Below are 19,684 nucleotides of genomic sequence, written 5' to 3'. Positions count from 1 at the left end.
ACCTGGCAGGAGGAATATGGGCCCAAATCCCACCCAGGGCTCCCAAGTTCTGCTTGAGCAGGAGCCTCCAGCCAAGGCTCGAGGAAGGGAAGGGCAGAAGCATTTCAAGACACCAGCAGGACAAACATTTCTGTTACCTGCCTTGCCGTAGGACAGAAAAATCCCGGTTATGGATCAGGGCCAGGCCTTGGAACAAAGCTGATCCTTGGAATAAATCTTTACTCCTGCTAAACACAGGCATGCTTAACTTGATGCCTGTGATTAATCCTCTGGCCCCCGGGGATTTCAGTGATGTCTGGGAGCACAGGCAGAGGCATTTGCAGATGTGGGATGCCACAAACAAGCTCCTGCTCCCTTGTGCAGAAGAGAAAACAACCAATGTAATGTAACACCAAGCACCTATTTCTAAAGGAAACTAGAACCATGCTGTTTATTTTAGGGGTTTAAATTTTTCCAGGCGAAGTGTTCTGAGTTACTCCAAGAGCAGGACATTTTTATTTAAGGAATTCCCTTAATCCATTATAAAAATCCTCTGAGCTAGAACAGCTTCCTGGTATCCAAATCTCTTGGATAACACAGCTCACTCCCAAGATGTTTATTTACCAACAACCATTCCTCTAGGCCAGACTTACCAGCCAGTATCTTTATCCCCTGGATAATGCTAAGTCCCCATCTGACAATCTTATTTCTCTTGGGGAATTACAAAGGCAGGAATTTAGAAACAACATTTTTTGTCTTCACAACCTGCTCGAAGCAACTCCTATTTTCCCCAGTCGCTGAATGAACCGATTATCGAGAGAATGTCACAAGAATGAACCAAAATCCTCCATCCTCAAAGGCCACACAGCTTTGCAGTGATCAGAGGGAATGCTGATCCCAGATCCAGAAATTCAAGAGAGCTGGAAATTGCTGTTCATACACTGGCTGGATTACTCTAGAAAGCAACATCATCTATTGTGCAAAACTCTTTAAATCAACCAGTATTGTCACCTAGTTATTCCAAACATAGTGTAACAGGTATTTTACAGGACCAACCCGAAGAGGCATTTTATTTTACAAGACTTTTATTCTGTTTCACAGATTTGACTATTACAGCAGTGAAATTATTACAAGTGACTCGTAACACTTAGCTCCAAATAAAAGTAGAAAAACACAAAAACGGTGAAGGAAAGTTAAATGAGATGTGTGGTAAATGTGTTTTAGGAGCACAGATAAAGTATATAAAAATACATTAGGATCAAGGATTTTGCAGAGAGGTTTTGGTTCAGTTACAATTTTGACACCACAGAGTCACAGAATCACGGAATGGCAGAGGCTGGACGGGACCTCCAGGGTCCACCTGCCCCAACCCCCAGCTCAAACAGGGCCACCTGGATCCCAGGGCTGTGTCCAGGCAGCTTTTGAGTATCTCCAAGGATGGAGACTCCACAGCCTCCCTGGGCAAGCTGTGGCAGAGCTTGGTCACCCCCAGGGTAAAAAAGTGTTTCCTCATGTTCCCCGTGTTCCGTTTGTGCCCGTTGCCTCTGGAACTGTCACTGGGTTCCACTGGCATGAGCCTGGCTCATCTTTGCACCCACCCTCCAGGTCTTTTTATACATTAATAAGATCCCCCTGGAGCCTTCTCTTTCCAGACTAAACAGTCCCAGCTCTCTCAGCCTTTCCTCAGAGGAGAGATGTTCTAGTCCCTTATTATCTCCTTGGCCATTTGTTGGACTCTCTCCAGCCTGTCCATGTCTCTCCTGTACTGGGGTGCCCAGAACTGGACACAGCACTCCAGGTGTAGCCTCACCTGTGCTGAGGGGAGGAGAAGGAACACCTTTCCTTGCTCCAGCCTTCCCCCCCAGTCTGTGGAACCTGGGAGTCCTGGTCCTGCCAGTCAAGACAGAGGCAAAGGCAACATTTGGTATCTCCACCTTTTCCATGTCCTGTGTAACAGGTTTCCTGTCTTGTTCAGCAGTGGGCCCTCATTTTCCCAATCTTCCTTCTGTATCCTATTTTCTTATAGATGCCCTTCTTCTTGTCATTGACATTTCTGGCTGAATTCAATTCCATTTGGGCTTTAGCTTCCCTAATGTCAGCCTTGGATGCTCAGACAATGTTTCTGCAGTGGTCCCAGGTTACCTGTCCCTGCTTCCACCCTCAGCTTCCTTCGTGTGTCTGAGTTTGACTGGGAGTTCTCTGCTCATCCACAGAGCCCTCCTGGCATTTTTGCCTGACTTCCTGCTCACTGGAATGGAACTCTCTTAAGCTTGGAGGACATGACTCTTGAATATTTACTGGCTTTCTCAGGCCCCTCTTCCCTCCAGGTCTGATCCCACAGGACTCTTCCAAGCAGATCTTTGAAGAGGTCCAAGTCTGCTCTCCTGAAGCCCAGGGCTGAGCTTGCTTTTCCCCCTCCTTCCTGCCCTCAGGATGCTGAACTCACCAGCTCATGGTCACTTCAGCCAGAGCTGCCTTTGACCTTCACATCCCCAGCGAGCCCCTGGCTGGTGTGAGGCCAGCAGAGCCCCTCTGTTGGCTCCTCTGTCACTTGGGGGAGGAATTTATCATCAGTCCACTCAAAGCACCTCCTGGATTGCTCATTCCCTGCTGTGTGTCCCTCCAGCAGATACCAGGAGGGTTGAAGTCCCCCATGAAGACCAAGGTCTGCAAATTCAAACCTGATGCTGCTCCTACCTGTCTGTGGAGGGTCCAATCCTCTTGTTCTCCCTGGTCAGGTGCCTGCAGCAGACACCCACTGTAAGGTCATCTTTCCCTGTCCTCTCTCTAATCCCAAGCCCTGAGCTCTCAGCTGGCTCCTCATCCATCCCCACACACTCCACATCAAGGGCAACTCCCCTTCCTCATTCTCCTGCCCTTCCCAAAGTGCCCCCAAAGCCCACCACCAGAAAGCACAGTATGTTGAAAACTGTTCATTGGAAAGCTGATAAATCCAAGAGCATATAAAAGGCAAAAATGAAACAGAAAAAGGAAAGGAGGATGTGTGTGTGTGTTTGTGTCTATTTTATGGCAAACTTCCAGTCCTTTGGCCACTATAAAGCAAAATCAGTGGATTTCATATAAATTCTCTGTATAAAGGAATGTCTATGAACTGTGTACAATATGGCCCAGAATAAACATCTCATTATCAGGCTAATAGAGCTCCTCACAGAGGAAAAGAAGGTGCTTACATCATGGTTCCATCTTCCCAGTAGAATACTGTCCGGAATTGGACTAGTGCCCCAAAATACCATTTTAGGAACAACAGGGATTCCTTTAATGGAAAGGAAAAGCAGTGACCCACAGAAGCAGGTGCTGGGCAAGGGCCTCACTGCTGCACAGCTGCTTTAAAGTTCGTGTGGTTGACTGGCAGGGGATGAGCCTCGGTGTTGAACACCCAGTCGTCCAGGGACAGCACGTCATCTTCACAGAACAGAAGATAGAGGTACCTGGAGCCACAGGGCAAGGAGATGGACACAAAGGGAGGTCAGAGGAAGCCCAGGTGGGACCCCAAGCACGCACAAGCAGCAGGACTGTGATGGGGCTGCCATTGCCCACGGGTGTCACAATCTGTGGTGGCACATTTCCCGACCCCCTGGCTCACTCTCCTGCTGGAAACCACCACCCCTGGGGCAAAAGGGGGTGGGCATCCATGCTCAGCCCCCCCCAAACATTCACACAACCAGCAAAGCAGATCTGCACCAAGGGGCAGCAGATTCAGGCCACAGTCGTGCCTCCTCTGAGTGCAGGACATGAACCTGGCAGAGGCCAGGGCTGCCTCTTAAACCATCAGAGGCAAATTCAAGGGAGATCAGCAGCCAGAGCCGCCCACTTAGAGCAGCTCTAAGGCACAAGGAAGAGAGTTCTTGAAATCCAGCACATGAGCAGGAACCTCGAGACCAAGGACAGCAGTGGTTCTACAGCAGGAAACTGCCAAAGCTTCAGAGCACCCAAAGCCTGCCCAGTTTTCCCCCCAGAGCCACAGAATGGTTTGGGTTGGAAGGGACCTTAAAGATCACCTCCTTCCAACCCCCAGCCATGGGCAGGGACACCTTCCACTAGAAGAGAAGACTTCCTCCTTAGTACCAGAGACTTATTGCAGACCAGAGTGTTGGTGCTGCAGGAATTATGCTACTCTGAAAGGCCTCTGTGACACCAGACTTACTTCAGAGTCTCTGCGAGGAAAAAACTCTGTTGCATGTTGTCGTGGGTTGGGGTTGTGGTGTAAACATCTCTGATGCCAGAAAAACCAGCTTCTACTCTACAGTGTTTTTCCAGGGCCTGAGAAAGAAAAAAGAAACCTCAGTGACACACAGCAGCGTGGAGCAACTCATTAATCATCATCAGCTGCATTACCAGCCAGCTGTACAAATCAAATTCCAGGTTTATCACAGCCTCTGTCCCTCACTGAAGAGTGTGGTGATTGCTCCAGACTCTGGGAATCAAGATAGCTCTAATGAAATAGTAAGAGAAACATCAGCCACCTAAGTTAGGTGATTGATTGACCTTGACACCACACAAACAGCAAACTCAGATCTCCAGAGGCAGCTCAAGCTGTTTATGGGACCTCTTTTCCAGGGCAAGCACACAAAGGACAGTTCTGCCACAGGAGCAGCCCCTGCCAGGACATGGGGCAGCAGCCAAGGGGCTTTGCATGAGCTGGGAATGGGTGAGGGGCCTTCTGGCTGTGAGGTCTTTGTAGGAAGAAGACACAACAAAGGACAGAGGCAGCTTTGCTGGGTTTCCCTGGCTAACTACAAACCAGTGGTGCTGAGCACTCCAGAGACTTCAAACACAAGGCTGACTCCTTTTTGCAGAGGGTTTTTACATTAATGGGAGGTTTTGCTGTCTGCAGCACTCCTGTCCACAAACCTCCACTGCCCTGACTGACTGTAGCCCAAAAGGAGGAGGAAACATCCACAACAATCAACAGAGATGCCACACCAAACTGAGCTATTTTGTGTATTCCTGCCCCATTGCTAATGTAAAATCACAGGGCTGAAAGGGACCTTAAAGATCCTTAATTCCACCCCCCTGCCACAGGCAGGGACACCTTTTACTAGACCAGGTTACTCAGAGCCCCATCCAACCTGGCCTTGAACACCTCCACTAATGTATCTCAACACCTAACAAGACTTATAAATAATTTCTGCTTTTTTTTTACTGACCGAAGGAAAGATTTTTGTAGGAACCCAGCAAGAAAGTTGTTACCATGACTTCTTCAGGCTTACCTTGACCACCTCCCAGCCCCACTGCCTGTACTTGGGGTCGTGGGTGAGCCTCCACAGGTACATGTAGCTCTCCACCACCTCCGGCCGCAGGATGTAGTAGCGCTCGCTCAGCCTGGTTGCCATGGCTTCACTCCCGGCATCAAAGCGAAAGGCTTCGGGGCCCAGTTTGGTATCTGCCCAAAATCACACACATGCAGGAGGACAAAACAAGTAAAGAGACCATCCAGGTGCTCTTATGTTGCTCAGGGCTGCCAACATTGAACAAAGGCTTGGATGAGCCTTTTCTCCTGGTTCGCTCGCAGCCTCTTTGGAGAGGAGACAAGGGGATGATGGGGAAGCTTAACCAACTTCACTGGGCTTTTATAAATAAAGCTTTAAGAATATCTTGGTCTTTTTGAGTGTCCCTTACATAAGAGGGACACTCAAATCTCTTGCAGGCATTAACTAGCACTCAGATCCCCATTTGCAACACCTGTTTGAAAACAGGGAAACTGTAGAGGTTGCTTATGAGGTTGCCCAGAGAAGCTGTGGCTGCCTCATCTCTGGAAGAGTCCAAGGCCAGGATGGACAGGGCTTGGAGCAACCTGGGCTAGTGGAAGGTGTCCCTGCCCATGGCAGGGGGGGGAACAGGGTGACATGCACAGACAATTCCTGCAGAACACTGAGCCTGCTGAAATGCCAGCACTGAAACTCTGTCAGCAGCTTGCTGCTGTCCTTTCTGAGCTGATGGATGTTGCTGAAGGTGAAAATTGGCTCGAGGCACTCACAACCAGAGGGTTGTTAGTTCATGTGGTTTGTTTTAGCTCTGTAAGTGTTGGTGGGGGGGAGGAGTTATTTGCAAACATCATTTCATGTTAGCTGGAAGTTTACTGGGCAAACGTGCTGGACACCGACTGCCAATATGGGCTTGGGGATGTGAGGAAGGTGTGAAACAATCTTTACAAACAGTTAGTGGAGGCAGACTTGTGCCTGACAGAGTCCTGGAAAGCTGCCTCGTTGCCTGCAGCCTCCCAGGAGCTGCAGAGATGCCTACAAAGAAAGGAGTGGTGTCCAAAACAGCTCTTGCAGGCAGAGAACTAGCCTAGTCCTTCATTCATCACCAGTCCCTGCTCTCCCAGAGCACTGATAAGCACTGGGTGATGAAACAAATTTTACTGAACTTGTGAAATGAAAAGACTCACTCAGCCTCTGCTCAGACAGCTGGGGAAAGGCTGAGCAACTTCATTTTTTTGGTTCCTGCCAGCAGCTGCAGGTCTCCAGCACTCCCCTCTTGGGCTTCTCAGCTGCTCTGCTCCATACAGTGGGATGCTTTGCAATTAATCTCTGTTAATCTTCCCTTCTTGTCCACACAGGGATGTGAAAGGACAGACTCAAACTACAGTCCTGTTGGGAGAAGGCTGGTTCTGTGACTGGGAGGCAGGACTAGGATTCAGCCCTGGGTTCAATTCCCAGCTCTGCCACAGGGCCTGACATCTGCCTGTCCCTCTGCTCCAGCTGCCTGCTGTGTAAAACATATTGCTGTCTCCTCCAGATACCCCAGAAAAGCCAAGTGAAAATCACACACAGGGATGCAGATGCTGCTGAAGCACAAAATACCCCACTGCAAACCTCTGCCACACGACCCTGAGCCTCCTGAGGCTGTGGGTGATCCCTCACTCACACTTCCAGGCAGCCCACGGGTTTACCTGAGCGTGCATAAGACTCGTGACATGTGTTTGTTATTTCTGCAGCCAGATCCATGTGCCTCTGCCTCCTCTCTTCTCCAGCATCTTCAGCTCCAAGTGCAATCATGCCCCCAGAGAAACAAGCCAAGTGGCCCATTTTGTGGTCCAAGATGCCTCCCCTCCACTCAGCGATGTAGGTCAATCCTCCAGCAGACTTTTTGACCAAATGCTTTTCTATTGCCTAAAGGGATGAAAATCAAGGCTTCAAGATACTTAGTGGACAGTAAGTAAAACTTACTCACTAAGTATTTCAAGATACAGGAGTGAACACCAAGGAAACCCAAAGATCCAAGACATTCTGAAGATCTGAAACCTTCCTGTGAACAATGTCCCCCCCCAAAAAAAAAACACAGAGCAGCAACCTGCTCCTTACCTCTAGTGCATCGTCGTACATCTTTTTAGCTTCCAAGTCCTTCTTGTCTGACATCAGCCAAGATTTGATGAGATATTCATAAAAGCTGTCCCCAAGCCCCCCAATGGAGACGTGGTCTGTAGTGGGAAAGCCAGAAAAGAACCTCAGGTTCATGACATACAATGAGCAGTTGCTTTACAAAGGGGAAACAACCACGTCCTATTTAATGCCCTTGTTCTCTCCTTCCTCTTCCCAGTTTTCCTGGGGAGAGCTTGCAGCATTTCTTTTTCAAAGGGGAAGAAAGGTGGAAAGTGCAATCAGAAGAAAAATGTCCTGTCATTTTACAGAGCATTAATATCCCTCACCAAAACCATTCAGAGGTCTTATTTTACAAGTTATTTATACTGCAACCTGAAGATGCTTCCTGTTTATGAAGTGATCATCATAAATCCCACCCTCATAAACCAAGAGCAGTGGGGGGGGTGTTGATAGATCTCCATGTATATGAAGCCCCTGGGAGCTGTCTCCCTGCCTCAGGAAAGGGAGAATGTGTGTTCTATCCCACAGAGCTGCCAGCAAGGGGCTGCTGGAGGGACTTCTCCGTCGTGCCATTTGTATTCCTGGCTCACAGTGGGACTCTGTGCCCTGGGGAAGGCTGGGGTTGCTGGCGTATTAAAATGATAAAGTCAGGTACAAGGATGTGCACTGAATATCTCCCTCTGCAGAAATCAGATTTCCAGGGCTGTCTGCTCAGAGAACACCCTGCTCTGACCTTACAGGGGGATGCTGAAGGATTGCAGTGCGAAATGGGCACGACAGCTGCAGGTTTGTGCCCGGGGGGAGCTGCTGGATGGATTTATGGCTTTAAACTGCACCACGGGGGGAAGAGCAGCGTTCACTCTTCAAGCAGCCAAGCACTCCCCTTTCTAGGAGAGCAAGACAAATTACCCACCGTGGACTAAGCAGCCCCTGTTAATTAACAGTGTCCACCCCTGGGTCTGCACCATCCTCATTTCCAAGGGAAGCAGATGCAGCAGGTGCTCGGACTTAAATGTTCGGATTTTTGTTTTCCTTTGCCTTGTACAAACATAAAGTCCCAAGGCTTATTCTAAATGCTAAATCCTACCAGCAGAAGAAATCAACAGCCATGCATTTTCCTGACCTGAAGAGCAAACATCCCTGATACACTGTGTCCAATGATCCACGGAATAATCCATAGCAAAACAATGGGATTAGACGCATGAATTCAGTGGGGGGGAAAAAAAAAAAAGAGAGGACAGACTATTTGCAAACACCGGCTGCACAGCCTGTCTTCAAAGAGCAGCTCTGTGATCCTAAGTGTGTCATTCATAAAATCACCAAAGCAGGAGCTCTGGTACATAATTGCTTTCCATATGGCATCAGCTTTGCCAGCGTTTGCCTCCCAGGCACTCTGCATAAACAAATCTCCTCTTTCAGCAGGGGACTGGGCTTTAATTTTCTAAAGGTAACAACTGCACTCAGAAGAGGTACAGCACAGACTTTTCATTTAGGAGATCTGCTCATCCAACCAGGTCAGAGATACACCTTTTAAGAAAATCACAGCAATTTCAAGAAAAACGGCTTCCTGCAAAGAGCTTTAATGGCAAGAGAGAAGATGAGAGAAGATGAGAGCCTGGCACCTACAGGGAACAGGCTGCAGCTGCCTCCCTGCTTTGGTCCTCATCTCTTTCTCACCAGATGCAGAAGGGGCTGATCAGTCTTTTCACTCCTTGGAATATGGATTGAGATCACAAGGTCATATGATGAGCAACTGCCACAAACAGCCTGTGCCATGGGCTGAAAGTCTGTCTGGGAGTCAGGTTATTTGCAGGCTTTGGCATAGATCTGCCTATCCCTGAACAAGTAATCAGAGGCTACTTTTAATATGCTCTGAAAACCAGCAACAGGCCTCTCTTTACGTCAGCAAGGGGTGGGAGCAGGTCAGGGCAATGAAGTGAAATCTGCAGGCATAAAATAGAATTAAATCAGTGGCAGAAGAGATGAGTGCTGGGTATCCAGCCGAGAATCGTCCCCACCTGGGTTAAGAGCACAGCTCCTCAGTTTCCCAGAGATTCTGTAATGACCAGTTATGGCAAAGCCAGGCACTTCTCCTCCTCTCAGCACCACCAAACAGGCAGAACTAATGCTGGTGTCTGGTGGAATGTACAGCGTGGAATTGGGAGCTGCCACTGGGAATAACCTCAAGGAAATGGGATCTCAGGGTGCAGCAGGGGATGGGAGATGAGCTTTTCAAGTGGAACATATAACAACAACTCTGCAGAGACAAATGCAGAGGGGAAGCTGAACTGCTTACAAAGGGATGGGATAACTCTGAAGATCAATTACTGGGTTGAACAGAAACCTGTTTTCTTTCCCCACGGCCCCAAAGGACAGCTCTGGTTTAACAGGATAACTGTGACCATCCAAGACACTTTGCTGGGACACCTGTCAGTCACCATTAGAGGTGCTCATGTGGCAGCTGAAGGTCAGGGATTGCTCACAGCCACAGCTCTGTCCCTGCCTCAGCCACACAACTGCCTGTCAGGTACCATCGGAGCCATTAATACAGTTGGAAAGGCCTGGAGTGATCCAGCTGAACAAACAGTGCAGCGAGACATGGAGACACCAGGTAATGTAAGGACTAAAAGCAACCTGCCCAGACAATAAATGTAACCCACTGACAGGTTCAAAACATCTTCTGCACGAAGAGACTTTTCACTCCTTTGACAGAGGAACACGAAATCCAGCAACCAAAACAAGCAAATCAATAAGAGAGCAGAAGGTTGAGGTCAGAGCAGCAGAAGTAGCACCTCCTGTTCCTAGCAGAGGGCAAACTTGGGTGACCCAAGAAGAGGGGTACAGTCTCTTCTCTGGGTAAGGAGGGGGCCGTGTGTGTAAAGCAGGAAAGTAAATAACCTGTCCCTGGGCACACTGCTTCTAATATTTCCCTGCTCTTTTCTAGCCCCTTCCTTGTTGTTGCTCTCCTTTCATACCAGGGCAGTATCTACTTAATGCCCACACCTCCCGTGCTGGGTTCTCAACAAGAGGAAAGAAAACATTCCTGTCTCATCCTTCTCGCACCAAACCGCACGATGCAGAGGTACCATGGTAACAGGAACAGGAGAGCACACAGGAGAATGCAGCCCCGGATCCGAGGGGGATCCAAGACTCTTACAAGCCCTCTGCCTCTCCAGGTGGCTCCTTACTTGCTGCAGCACATTCCAGAGGTAAATCTCACAGTGCTTCTGCTCAGCCTTCCCGTGCGGCTCCCGAGCAGGTCCACGGGCTCTGTGCTGACTGCAGGATGAAGTCTTAAAGGGATGTGCTGATTTCTAATATCTGTGTGATGGACCATGTACCATTATCCTCCCCCGTGCAAGAAAGGCCCTAATTCTCTCTGGAGGTGAGACACTCAGCTGGAAACAAGGCTGATGGAATAAGTGTGCAATTACTGTATTGCATCTTACAAATCGGGCTGTATTATCCAATCACATGTATAACAGGCTGCCTGACAAGACATTTTCTTGGCTTGCTGCTCTGACAGTTGCTACTGCTTCCTGAAGAAAAATGGAAAGACTGAAACGCTCCAGGCAGGGCTGAACACAGAGAGATACCTACGCTGCACCCAGTTCCCTGTCACCGGGCTGAGGAAGTTGGGATAAAGGCCCTGGGGCTTCTCCACTCTGTTGAGGACTCTGCGGATGTTCATCACCTAGGAGAGAGGAGAGACAGAATGGTGTTACTGCTCTGCTGACAGAGCTGGAGGCTTGCTCTGTCACCACGGTCTCTAATTCCTCAGTGCTGATCCCTCCTGAACAGGCACAGCAGCCTGGAACACTGGGATCAGGCACAGCCCAGTGACACGGCTCTCTGGGATGGAGAAGCTTTTGGGCTGGACTGCTCAGCCCAATCTTTATCCAGCTCTGTGGGATTTTAGAAATGATTCTGAAAACCCTGCAAGGCTCCAGTTCAGCAGGCAGTGGAAGCAGCTCACTAACACGGTCCAGAAGCAATCCCAGGGAAACCTTATAGCACCTTCCAATACCTAAGGGGGCTACAAGAAAGCTGAGAGGGACTTTTCACAAGGGCATGGAGTCATAGGAAAAGGGGGAACGGCCTGAAGCTGAAGGAGGTCAAGTTTAGATTAAATTTTAGGAAGAATTCCTCCCTGTGAGGGTGGGCAGGCCCTGGCACAGGTTGCCCAGAGAAGCTGTGGCTGCCCCTGGATCCCTGGAAGTGCCCAAGGCCACGATGGACAGGGCTTGGAGCAACCTGGGCTAGTGGAAGGTGTCCCTGCCCATGGCAGGAGGTGGAACTGGATGATCTTTAGGGCTGCTGCCAACCCAAACCATTCCATGACTCTGTGATTCTGTGACTTGGGATCTGGGTGGGAATGTGAAACGTGAGAGATGCAGAGGGTGATTTTTTCCATGATCCAAAGGGAAAGGAGTGGCCAGGGATGAGTGACTCACACAGCACTAAAATTCACCACGTGGTCACTCAGCATGATGAATTGGGGCCTTTAATTTCAACGACAGGCAGCTCCTTTAATACCCCCAGAACAGCCACACTTACTCTCTAAACCCTCCCCTTGGTTTCACTCCCATTAAATCCAATAGGCCTCTCCCATAAGGGACCCAGTTAAATGCTGTGCAGCATAAATATTCTATTATAACCTACAGAGCAGCTAATACCCTCTAAACCTTTTATAAAATTAGACAATTTGTACGCCCAAAGCTGGCTACAGACTTAAGTCGGTGCTTCCAAGTAAGTCGTCAGGCTGCATAATATTTACTGAAGTTTAGGAGCCTGGCATATTAATGACATGTTTGAATAAAAGACACAGATGGACTTTATTCTTCCTAAAATCACAGGAGTCCCAAGCTGTGAGTTAATGAGTTGATCGGTTCCTCTGCAGTAATTTCCCACAGGATGGGCTGTTTGAGCCCACATCATCCTATATTTTGCCTCTCAGAGGGTGTCAGGATGAATGTGATATATTTTCTGTGCACACATCAGCTCAGGAGAGTCCATTAGAAAGGTTTTGCCCTTTTCCCTCCATGGGCTCAGGAGGAAAAGAGGAAAACATATAAGGCTGGGGACAGAGGCTTGACCCTGGCTCAAAATGCCACCACAGTTTGAGACTGGAATGTAGATGCAATTCTAGTTTTTAGCAGTGCATCTCCCTGCCCTTGTGTTTTCTGTGCTCATCTCTCCCCACACAACTCCCCTCCCTTCATTCCCTTCATTTCCTTCACACACATTTTCTTTCCAGACCACTGTTCCCTTTACTGGCCTTTTCTCAGCTCCCCCCTTCCTCTGAGCAATTTGTCATTATCATTGTCCTCAGGAATCTCTAGCTTGTCTCTTCAGTTCAAATCACCAGTCTTTCCTCATCTTCCTTACAGAGTTCCCTGGGTTTGTTTCCCTTCACCCTCTGCTTTTCTCTCCTGCTCACCCCCTGACATTCCTCTTGCTCACCCCACCCTTATTGCTTTCCAGACACTCCATCCTAGTCTCCACTTTGCTCTCCCAGCTTCTTCCTCCTCTTTCTTCCTGTATTTCCTTCAGATTCTCTCCTTGTTTCACATCTGACAGACCTGCACTGGACATACCCTGGAAAAGCATTATTTTAAGCTTTTTTTGACAATCCTGTAGCCACTGCCTGTTTTCACCCTGCTCTGGGACTTGGGACAAGCCCCATTTCCCTTGGGCTCATAGGAGCAGTTTGGATTCTAACTGGAGCAATTTGTCTCCCTCAGAGATGGTTCCAGAGGGACGAGCAGAAAAAGCTGATGAGTTGCTGGTATTTATTAAGATGTTCTCACATGCACTACAAGATCAGCTATGGAATAGAAAACCACAAGGTAATGTATAACACTAATAGATTTTCAGTTAAAGTTACACAAAAGGATGCAGTATGTCGACTGTCAGGCCTTTCCTACACAAAATAACCTCTGTAGAAATCTTGCTGGCTGGAGCACAACATTTAATGCCTGTTCAGAGTCAAAAGCTCTGCAAGTACAAGGCACTGCTGTTGGGATATCAGAATTAACAATTCCCTGTGCAGTCTGCATCCACTTGATGGTTTAATTTTGGCTGTGTCCTTGTCTGAGCAAAATTGCTACAACGTCACACACAGGGGGAAAAACATCCCAGAATTATGAAGAGACCAGTTCACTAAAGACCAAGGTGGGAAGTACTTGCCTTTTCTGCAAACACCGGGTTGCCAGAGAGCTCGGAGAGGTGCAGGAATTCTAAGTGCAAGGTACCAAATTCTGCCAAGATGCTGCTTCCAGCTGATGCCCAACCCCAGCTCCAACTCATGCCACTGCAAGGAGAGAAAAGGGAGCCTTCATTGCCAGGAAAACACAGCCAAAGCCCGAGGTTCCCCCTGCCCCAGTGCAGATCTCCCTTTGCTATGGGCATGTGCTGCACACCAGGTGTCAACAGGGGCCATGGAAAGGACACACATGGATTTTCAGGACTCTCACAAGGAACAGTTCCAGTGGGATGGAGCAGCAGTTTTACAGAGGATTGCTTAGAATTGGGCTAATGCACATACTGGGAAAACACATTTTTTGTGGGAGAGGAATCGCTCCCAAACGGATCAGCCCCAAGCAAACCTTGTTAGAACACTGACACCCTGCCCTACACGAGACATTTTGGGGCAAAACGTGTCTGCAAGCAGCTTTGAGTTGAACTCTCACATCTTCAATGTCCTGATATTTTATGGAGAATCCAGACAGTCCCCAGGCACCTTGTTTCAAGGAGACCTCACAGTGTTCATGGCACTGACATTCCCAGTGTGTGCCCGCTCACAGGGCAACATGGGGAGAGGGGAAAGGTGCCACTGGGAACACCTGACTGGAAGGAAAAGCCAGGGGGAATCTTAACAGGAGAAATCTGACTCTGAGAGCACCCCACTGATGCTCATCTCACGTGTTTTGCAAGAACAGTAGGGCAGCAGAGCACTACAAACACTGCGTGAAGAAAGGCAGTTACATAAAGTGCCTTTGCCCCTGTGTTTGATGTACTGGGATCCCTTCTCAGGTTCTCTTTGACCTCCCTCATCTGCCAAGTCCAGGCAAAGAGAGAGATCAGCACTGAAGCAAAGCAAGGGATCGATTTTGGGGATGAGGAGAGCAACAATTCTCCCTTAAATCTTAAAGAAAACTAACCAAAGGATGTGGATCTGCTTTCACATTCGACCCCTTCCTCCTGGTGCCCCTCTGCTCTGTGCCCTCTGAAACCTACTCAGACATGACAGTGTCCTCAAGAATATAGGGTTATATACATAAGGACCTCGAGCCCCGGTCCCAAACCAGCCTTTGCAGGTGCTGGCCCAGGGAAGTTTGGCTGAGCCACCTCAGACGTGACGCAGCTTCGATTTTCCATCCCTTTGCAGTTAATCCCCGGGAGGTGACAGCTTTCCAGGGATGGGGGTGACACTAGATGGCGCCTGGAAGCTTGGCTGGGAGAAGAGGAGGGTTTGTTGTTTACAGGAGGCTAAAACTAATGATCCTTCCGAGGAGGAGGAGAAAAAAAAAGAAAAAAAAAAAGAAGTTTTCCCTCCATGTGATATACGGAAAACCATTCCAGGTCCAGAGCTGTTTGTTTCGCCTCCAGACAAAAAGAGCCATTAGATAAGCAATATGTTCACGCTGTTTCAAATTGCTCAGTCACTGCCAAACGTCAGCCTGCCCTGCAAAATGTCAGGAGGCTGCAGCACCACTTTTCATTTGGAAACGCCGAGTGCAGCTCAAATGGGCACCCCAATAACACCGAGGGTTTATGGCAGAAATGTTCTGTGCAGGCAGGAGGGGCCCGCAGTCCGACCAAGGTGAATGTGGAATTAAGATCACAGTGGCCATATCTGCTGACCCTGGCAGCAGCTGGCCCTGGGCTGGGTGAGCTGAACAACCCCACAGTGTTCTCACACCTATAAACAGTCAATTACTTTTTCTTTATTTACTGCACCGAAGGGACGCTGTAACGAATACGATCTCACAAACAGAAACTGCCTTCCCAGCCAGTGTGGATCAGGAGTGCTGGAAGCAGCCAAATGGGGTTGTGTTTGTTGTGACAGCAGCTATGTGGGGTCACAGAGGCCGACACAACCCTCTCCCAGGGAACTGCCCTCCCAAAAACACAGCAGGGCATGGAATGTGCTGCCGGGAGCCCGAGCCTTGGGTTAAAAATCGCAGCAAAACTCCTGAGGGGGCCTGGGGGAAACAAGAGTCTGTCTGCAACGTGTCCCTGGGTTAAAGAGCAGCGTGGAATGACTCTCTGGAGGAAAACATTTTTTCAGCATTACAGACTGGACAAACTGGGTCCTCACAGCTGCCCTGTTTTGTAACATCTCAGAGGAAGCCACTGTTCAAAGGGGCTTTTTCAAGGGAAAAGAACATGCCCAGAACTCTCTTTATCCCCCACATAAGTGGATCTCCCTTAAACACTGTCTAGTGCAAGCATAGACTGAAATGTTGCATCACCTCCTTCCCTCATGGAGATCCAAGGCAGCAAACCAGTGCCAAGTCAAGAGAGAGGCCAGCAGAGAATGATGAGGAAAAATCTGGAGGTGAAGAGGGTTTAGGGGAGATGAGAAGGAAAGCAGGGGCCAGGGATACAGCACAGAAGGCATCAGGAGAGATATCACAGAGCAACACAGAGAGCACAGAGCAGCAGCTGGAGAAGACAAAGTACTCCAGGACCTGGCAGACAACGTGGCAGTTGGAGCAGCAGGATGGAAAACAAGCCTGTGTGAGATACGATCCAGTGCTCATGGAAAACAGGCACAGGGAAGGACATCAGCAGAGAGGGGACACAGAGGAAAAGGTGGTGTGAGCTGATAGTAAGAGATAAAGCCAGTTGGCCATGGAAGAGATGAGGGGTGGCTGTCTTTGTGCTTGGGCCCTCAAAAATATGCAGAATTGTCCTAATGCCAGGGGTGTTCTAAATCAAATTTCTGAATGTCATTCTTAACCCACCCCCCCGAGCAACCACCAACATAAGCCCACACAGGCTGCAAGACTCTCCTTTTGGGATGAAGATGTCTCTCTGGAATTAGCAAAAGTAGAACTGGAGGGAGAACTCCTTGCAAAACTCCTCTGGGCTTTGGTTTGGCCCTGACTTTGGGTCAGTGTGCTCTCACAGCATCACCTTGATCTCCTCCTCTGCTTCCACTTCCACACACTCCCTTACACCGAGTAAATCCCTTCCCCTTTGGGTTTACAGCCTTTGGCTGTTCATCACGTTCCTGCAGCAGTCAGACTATGGATACAGCTCCCTTCATCCCTGCTCCTAAATCAATTGATGCTCCAACCCTCACAGCAGTTTCACAGCCCTGAAGCCAGAGCTCAAGGCAGTAACAGGGGTTCTGGATGTGGGCTCAGTGTTATGTTGATTTTCTTTGCTCTTAGTCAAGGTCATCAGCAAAACATTTTGGGAATGTCTAGGCAGACACAGGCTGCTTCAACTGTCTTCACAAAGAGCAGGGGAGGGTTTGGCATTTCTGTGAAAGGTTAGCCTCTGCCGAGCCTTTATCAGCTGCAGAGGAAGCAGGATGTCTCTTCTGCAAAAAGAGACAATTATAGTCGTGGTGGTGGCTCAAATTTTCACTGGGATCATGAGCACATAAGACAAACGAAGGGTGACGGTGATATTTGAGCAACGGAGCAGCACGAGCCAAATATTTGGAAGTCTTGTGCTTCTGCAGAGCCAAAGAGGAGATTTGGGCTAAGAGACGAATAATGACTTTCATGGCTGCTGCTCCCAGTTTTGCAAGAGGTGAGGATGAAAGGCTTTTGTTAACCCACATTTCCTGCTGTCTGTCTCAGCTCTTACCCGGGGGATTTGTTTGGAGGCATCAAAACAAGCAAATCAGCCCTTATTGGCAGGGAGCAAGAAGCAGAGACCAGGAGTGCAGCCTCCAGCTCTGTCTCTGCTTGCTGACAGACCTCCAGCAGGTATTTAACTCAGCTGCCCCAATGCTCCCCTCTGGCATGAGAACATCCCCTACCTGACACAGAATGCTGGGGCTCTAAGGGAAGGACACACCTGGCTGAGTGCTGCTCACAGGGACACCACCAGAGGATCTGTATTTTCCCCTCTTTTCAGCAGCAAAACTGTCAGCCAGTCCCATCCACCCCCTTTCCCACTTTTGCCAAGCATGAAGCCTGGATAAATTCACATGCATCTAGTTGGGCAGACTGCAAAAATCCACGCTGCGTGCAGACTACAAAACAACCTTTCAAAGAAAATGAGAGTGAGGAAAATGCTATTGCAGCAGGGAGCCCTGCCAAGAGGTAGAGGGAGAAACTGTGGACAGCCCAAAATTAATAAAACACAGCTGGGTTTGACTTGAGTCACCTGCGATCTCTGCCAAGGCACCTCTTGGGTTTGAGTTGGCAAAACAAATGACCTCGAAGAATCTGCACTGGAAGGGGGCACCTCTGAGGAACTGCTGCTGTTCCTGCTCGAGCCCTGGGCTTTTACAAATGCTCAGCACTAAAGGGACGTGTCTGTAAGGACGTGCGTCTTACCTGCCCAGGTTTATGACGCCACGTGGGATTCCAGTGGGGGTGTTAAAAGCTGGCAAAAGTTTCTCTCCGAGTTCCAGAGCTTTACTCTTGAACACCTGTTGAAAGAAGAAGAGAGGATAAGTGTCTGAACGATTCCCTGTGAATAAGAGTCACGTGGGATTCTTTCAAATCCGCTTTTTCAAGCATGTCATCATAAAAAACTGCAAGAATCCCCTGTTTCAGGTGTGCTGCTGCCCTGGTTCCACTGACAGATCTGAACCAAGAGTCACACTGAATTTTGGTATCTCTCTGAATTTCCTCTAAGATCTACACTAAACCTGTGCCCAGTCCCCTGCCAAACCCTCAGCCTGGACAAGAGCAGCCAGAGCTCACAACACCCCCAATACTTTGGCAGTAAATCCCTATGATCTGAGCTGATCCAAAGGATACTCTTTGGGGACAAATTTTTCCCTTTCCCAGGGTGGCTGAGGTGAAATGACTGAATTAAAATCAAAGGAAATCTTTCTAGGGTGAAGCACTGTTAAGATTTTCAACATGGGTTTGTCCAGCTTGTGTCATCTCCTGTTGTAAAAACCTTGATTTCCAAAGAGCAATCTTTCCCTTGCAACTCTTTTCCAAGAGGGATTCATGGTTTCATGGCTAAGCTGCTCCTTTTCCATTTTTAATGCCTCAGTTTGGGGCCTTCAAGTCAAATTATAGCTTATGGTGGTTGCAGGACAGGGCAACCATCCACAATTATTTTGGGACAAACTGATACAAGCACTTATCTTTGCTCCAGAGATTAGTCCTGATCAAGGGAAGCCTGTAAGTGACTTAGGAGATAAAACACAAGCCTTTTACCTCTAGCCCTGTCGTGGTAGTGCTCAGAAGGCAGGAATTTATTGCTCTAAAAATACAGCACTGAGGAAACCTGAGCTCTCCTGTGGGCTTGCAGACCTTTGATACACTCACAAGGAAAAAGGGGGTTGGTTCAGAAGGAAAAGCAAGAGACAGGGCCTTGATTTTTGCCTTTCAGCCCAGTGACACTGACTGGGTAAATGACAGGCACTGCCCTGGCTGCTGAGCATCACTGCTGACTGGACTTCAAGAGGTCACTGCTGGAGTTTTATGGCTTAATGTGGTTTCTTTTTTGCTCTGTTCATCTGAAACCTGTTGAAGTTGTCACTGAGACAGACTCCAAGTCAGGGCACTGAGTCTTTGAGAGCTTTCCCTGGAGGGAAATCACGGAGAGAAGTCATTCCTGGAACTCATTTAAAATGCAACTAAAGTAACAGAGCTGCTCCTGTGACTCCTCCTCGGATCAATGGTGTCACTCTGCCATCCCACCCTGCTATGGTGGACAGGACCCAGCCATGGGCACTGAGCTGTCATTTAGAGCCAGTCCTCCAGTTCCTTCACTCACAAAACTCCCTCCTGAATCAGAGTTTCTGCTCACCAAAGACTTCCAGGGCAAAGGAATAATCTCTTCATCTCTCTACAGCCAGCTGTAAAATTCCAGCCCAGCCACATTATAAAACAGATTATGGCATTAAGCCCTGGCCTCTGCCAGGCTGGAGAGAAAGAAGGGAAGTGGAAGTGAGAGCCTCCTGCTTTATCCAGGACTCCAGGGGGATGGAGCATCCATCAAAAGGCTGCTCCACCACGGTACAGGAGGGGCTGTGACACCCAGCACACACCTGCAGGGCAAGGGGACATTTTGTGGAGCTGTACCACTGTCACAGGAGTTGGCAGGACATAAAATCTGACACTGGTTTGGGTTGGAAGGGACCTCAAGGAAGTTCCAACCCCTTTCCACCAGAAGGTGTTCTAGGAACAGTTTGCCAACCTCCCTCC

General features: G+C 48.8%; 1 protein-coding gene across 1 annotated transcript in view; it reads right to left on the bottom strand.

Annotated features, from left to right (window-relative positions):
• Positions 1-1,046: 1,046 nt before the first annotated feature.
• Positions 1,047-19,684, bottom strand: part of MAN1C1 (mannosidase alpha class 1C member 1) — a 64,159-nt gene continuing 45,521 nt past the window's right edge. The window contains exons 6-13 of the mRNA XM_051807286.1: positions 17,852-17,946; positions 13,515-13,638; positions 10,926-11,019; positions 7,308-7,423; positions 6,896-7,115; positions 5,211-5,383; positions 4,145-4,260; positions 1,047-3,428 (exon numbers count right to left, since the gene is read on the bottom strand). Coding sequence (XP_051663246.1) covers positions 3,308-3,428; positions 4,145-4,260; positions 5,211-5,383; positions 6,896-7,115; positions 7,308-7,423; positions 10,926-11,019; positions 13,515-13,638; positions 17,852-17,946 — 1,059 coding nt within the window. The 3' untranslated portion in view covers positions 1,047-3,307. The remainder of the gene's footprint in view (positions 3,429-4,144; positions 4,261-5,210; positions 5,384-6,895; positions 7,116-7,307; positions 7,424-10,925; positions 11,020-13,514; positions 13,639-17,851; positions 17,947-19,684) is intronic.

This window comes from Manacus candei, unplaced genomic scaffold (genome assembly GCF_025592945.1).
Source record: "Manacus candei isolate 608988 ecotype Guabito, Panama unplaced genomic scaffold, ASM2559294v1 h1tg000070l, whole genome shotgun sequence".
Lineage (NCBI taxonomy): Eukaryota > Metazoa > Chordata > Aves > Passeriformes > Pipridae > Manacus > Manacus candei.
Note: the sequence above shows the minus strand (reverse complement) of the source record. Positions and strands in the feature narration are given on the sequence as shown.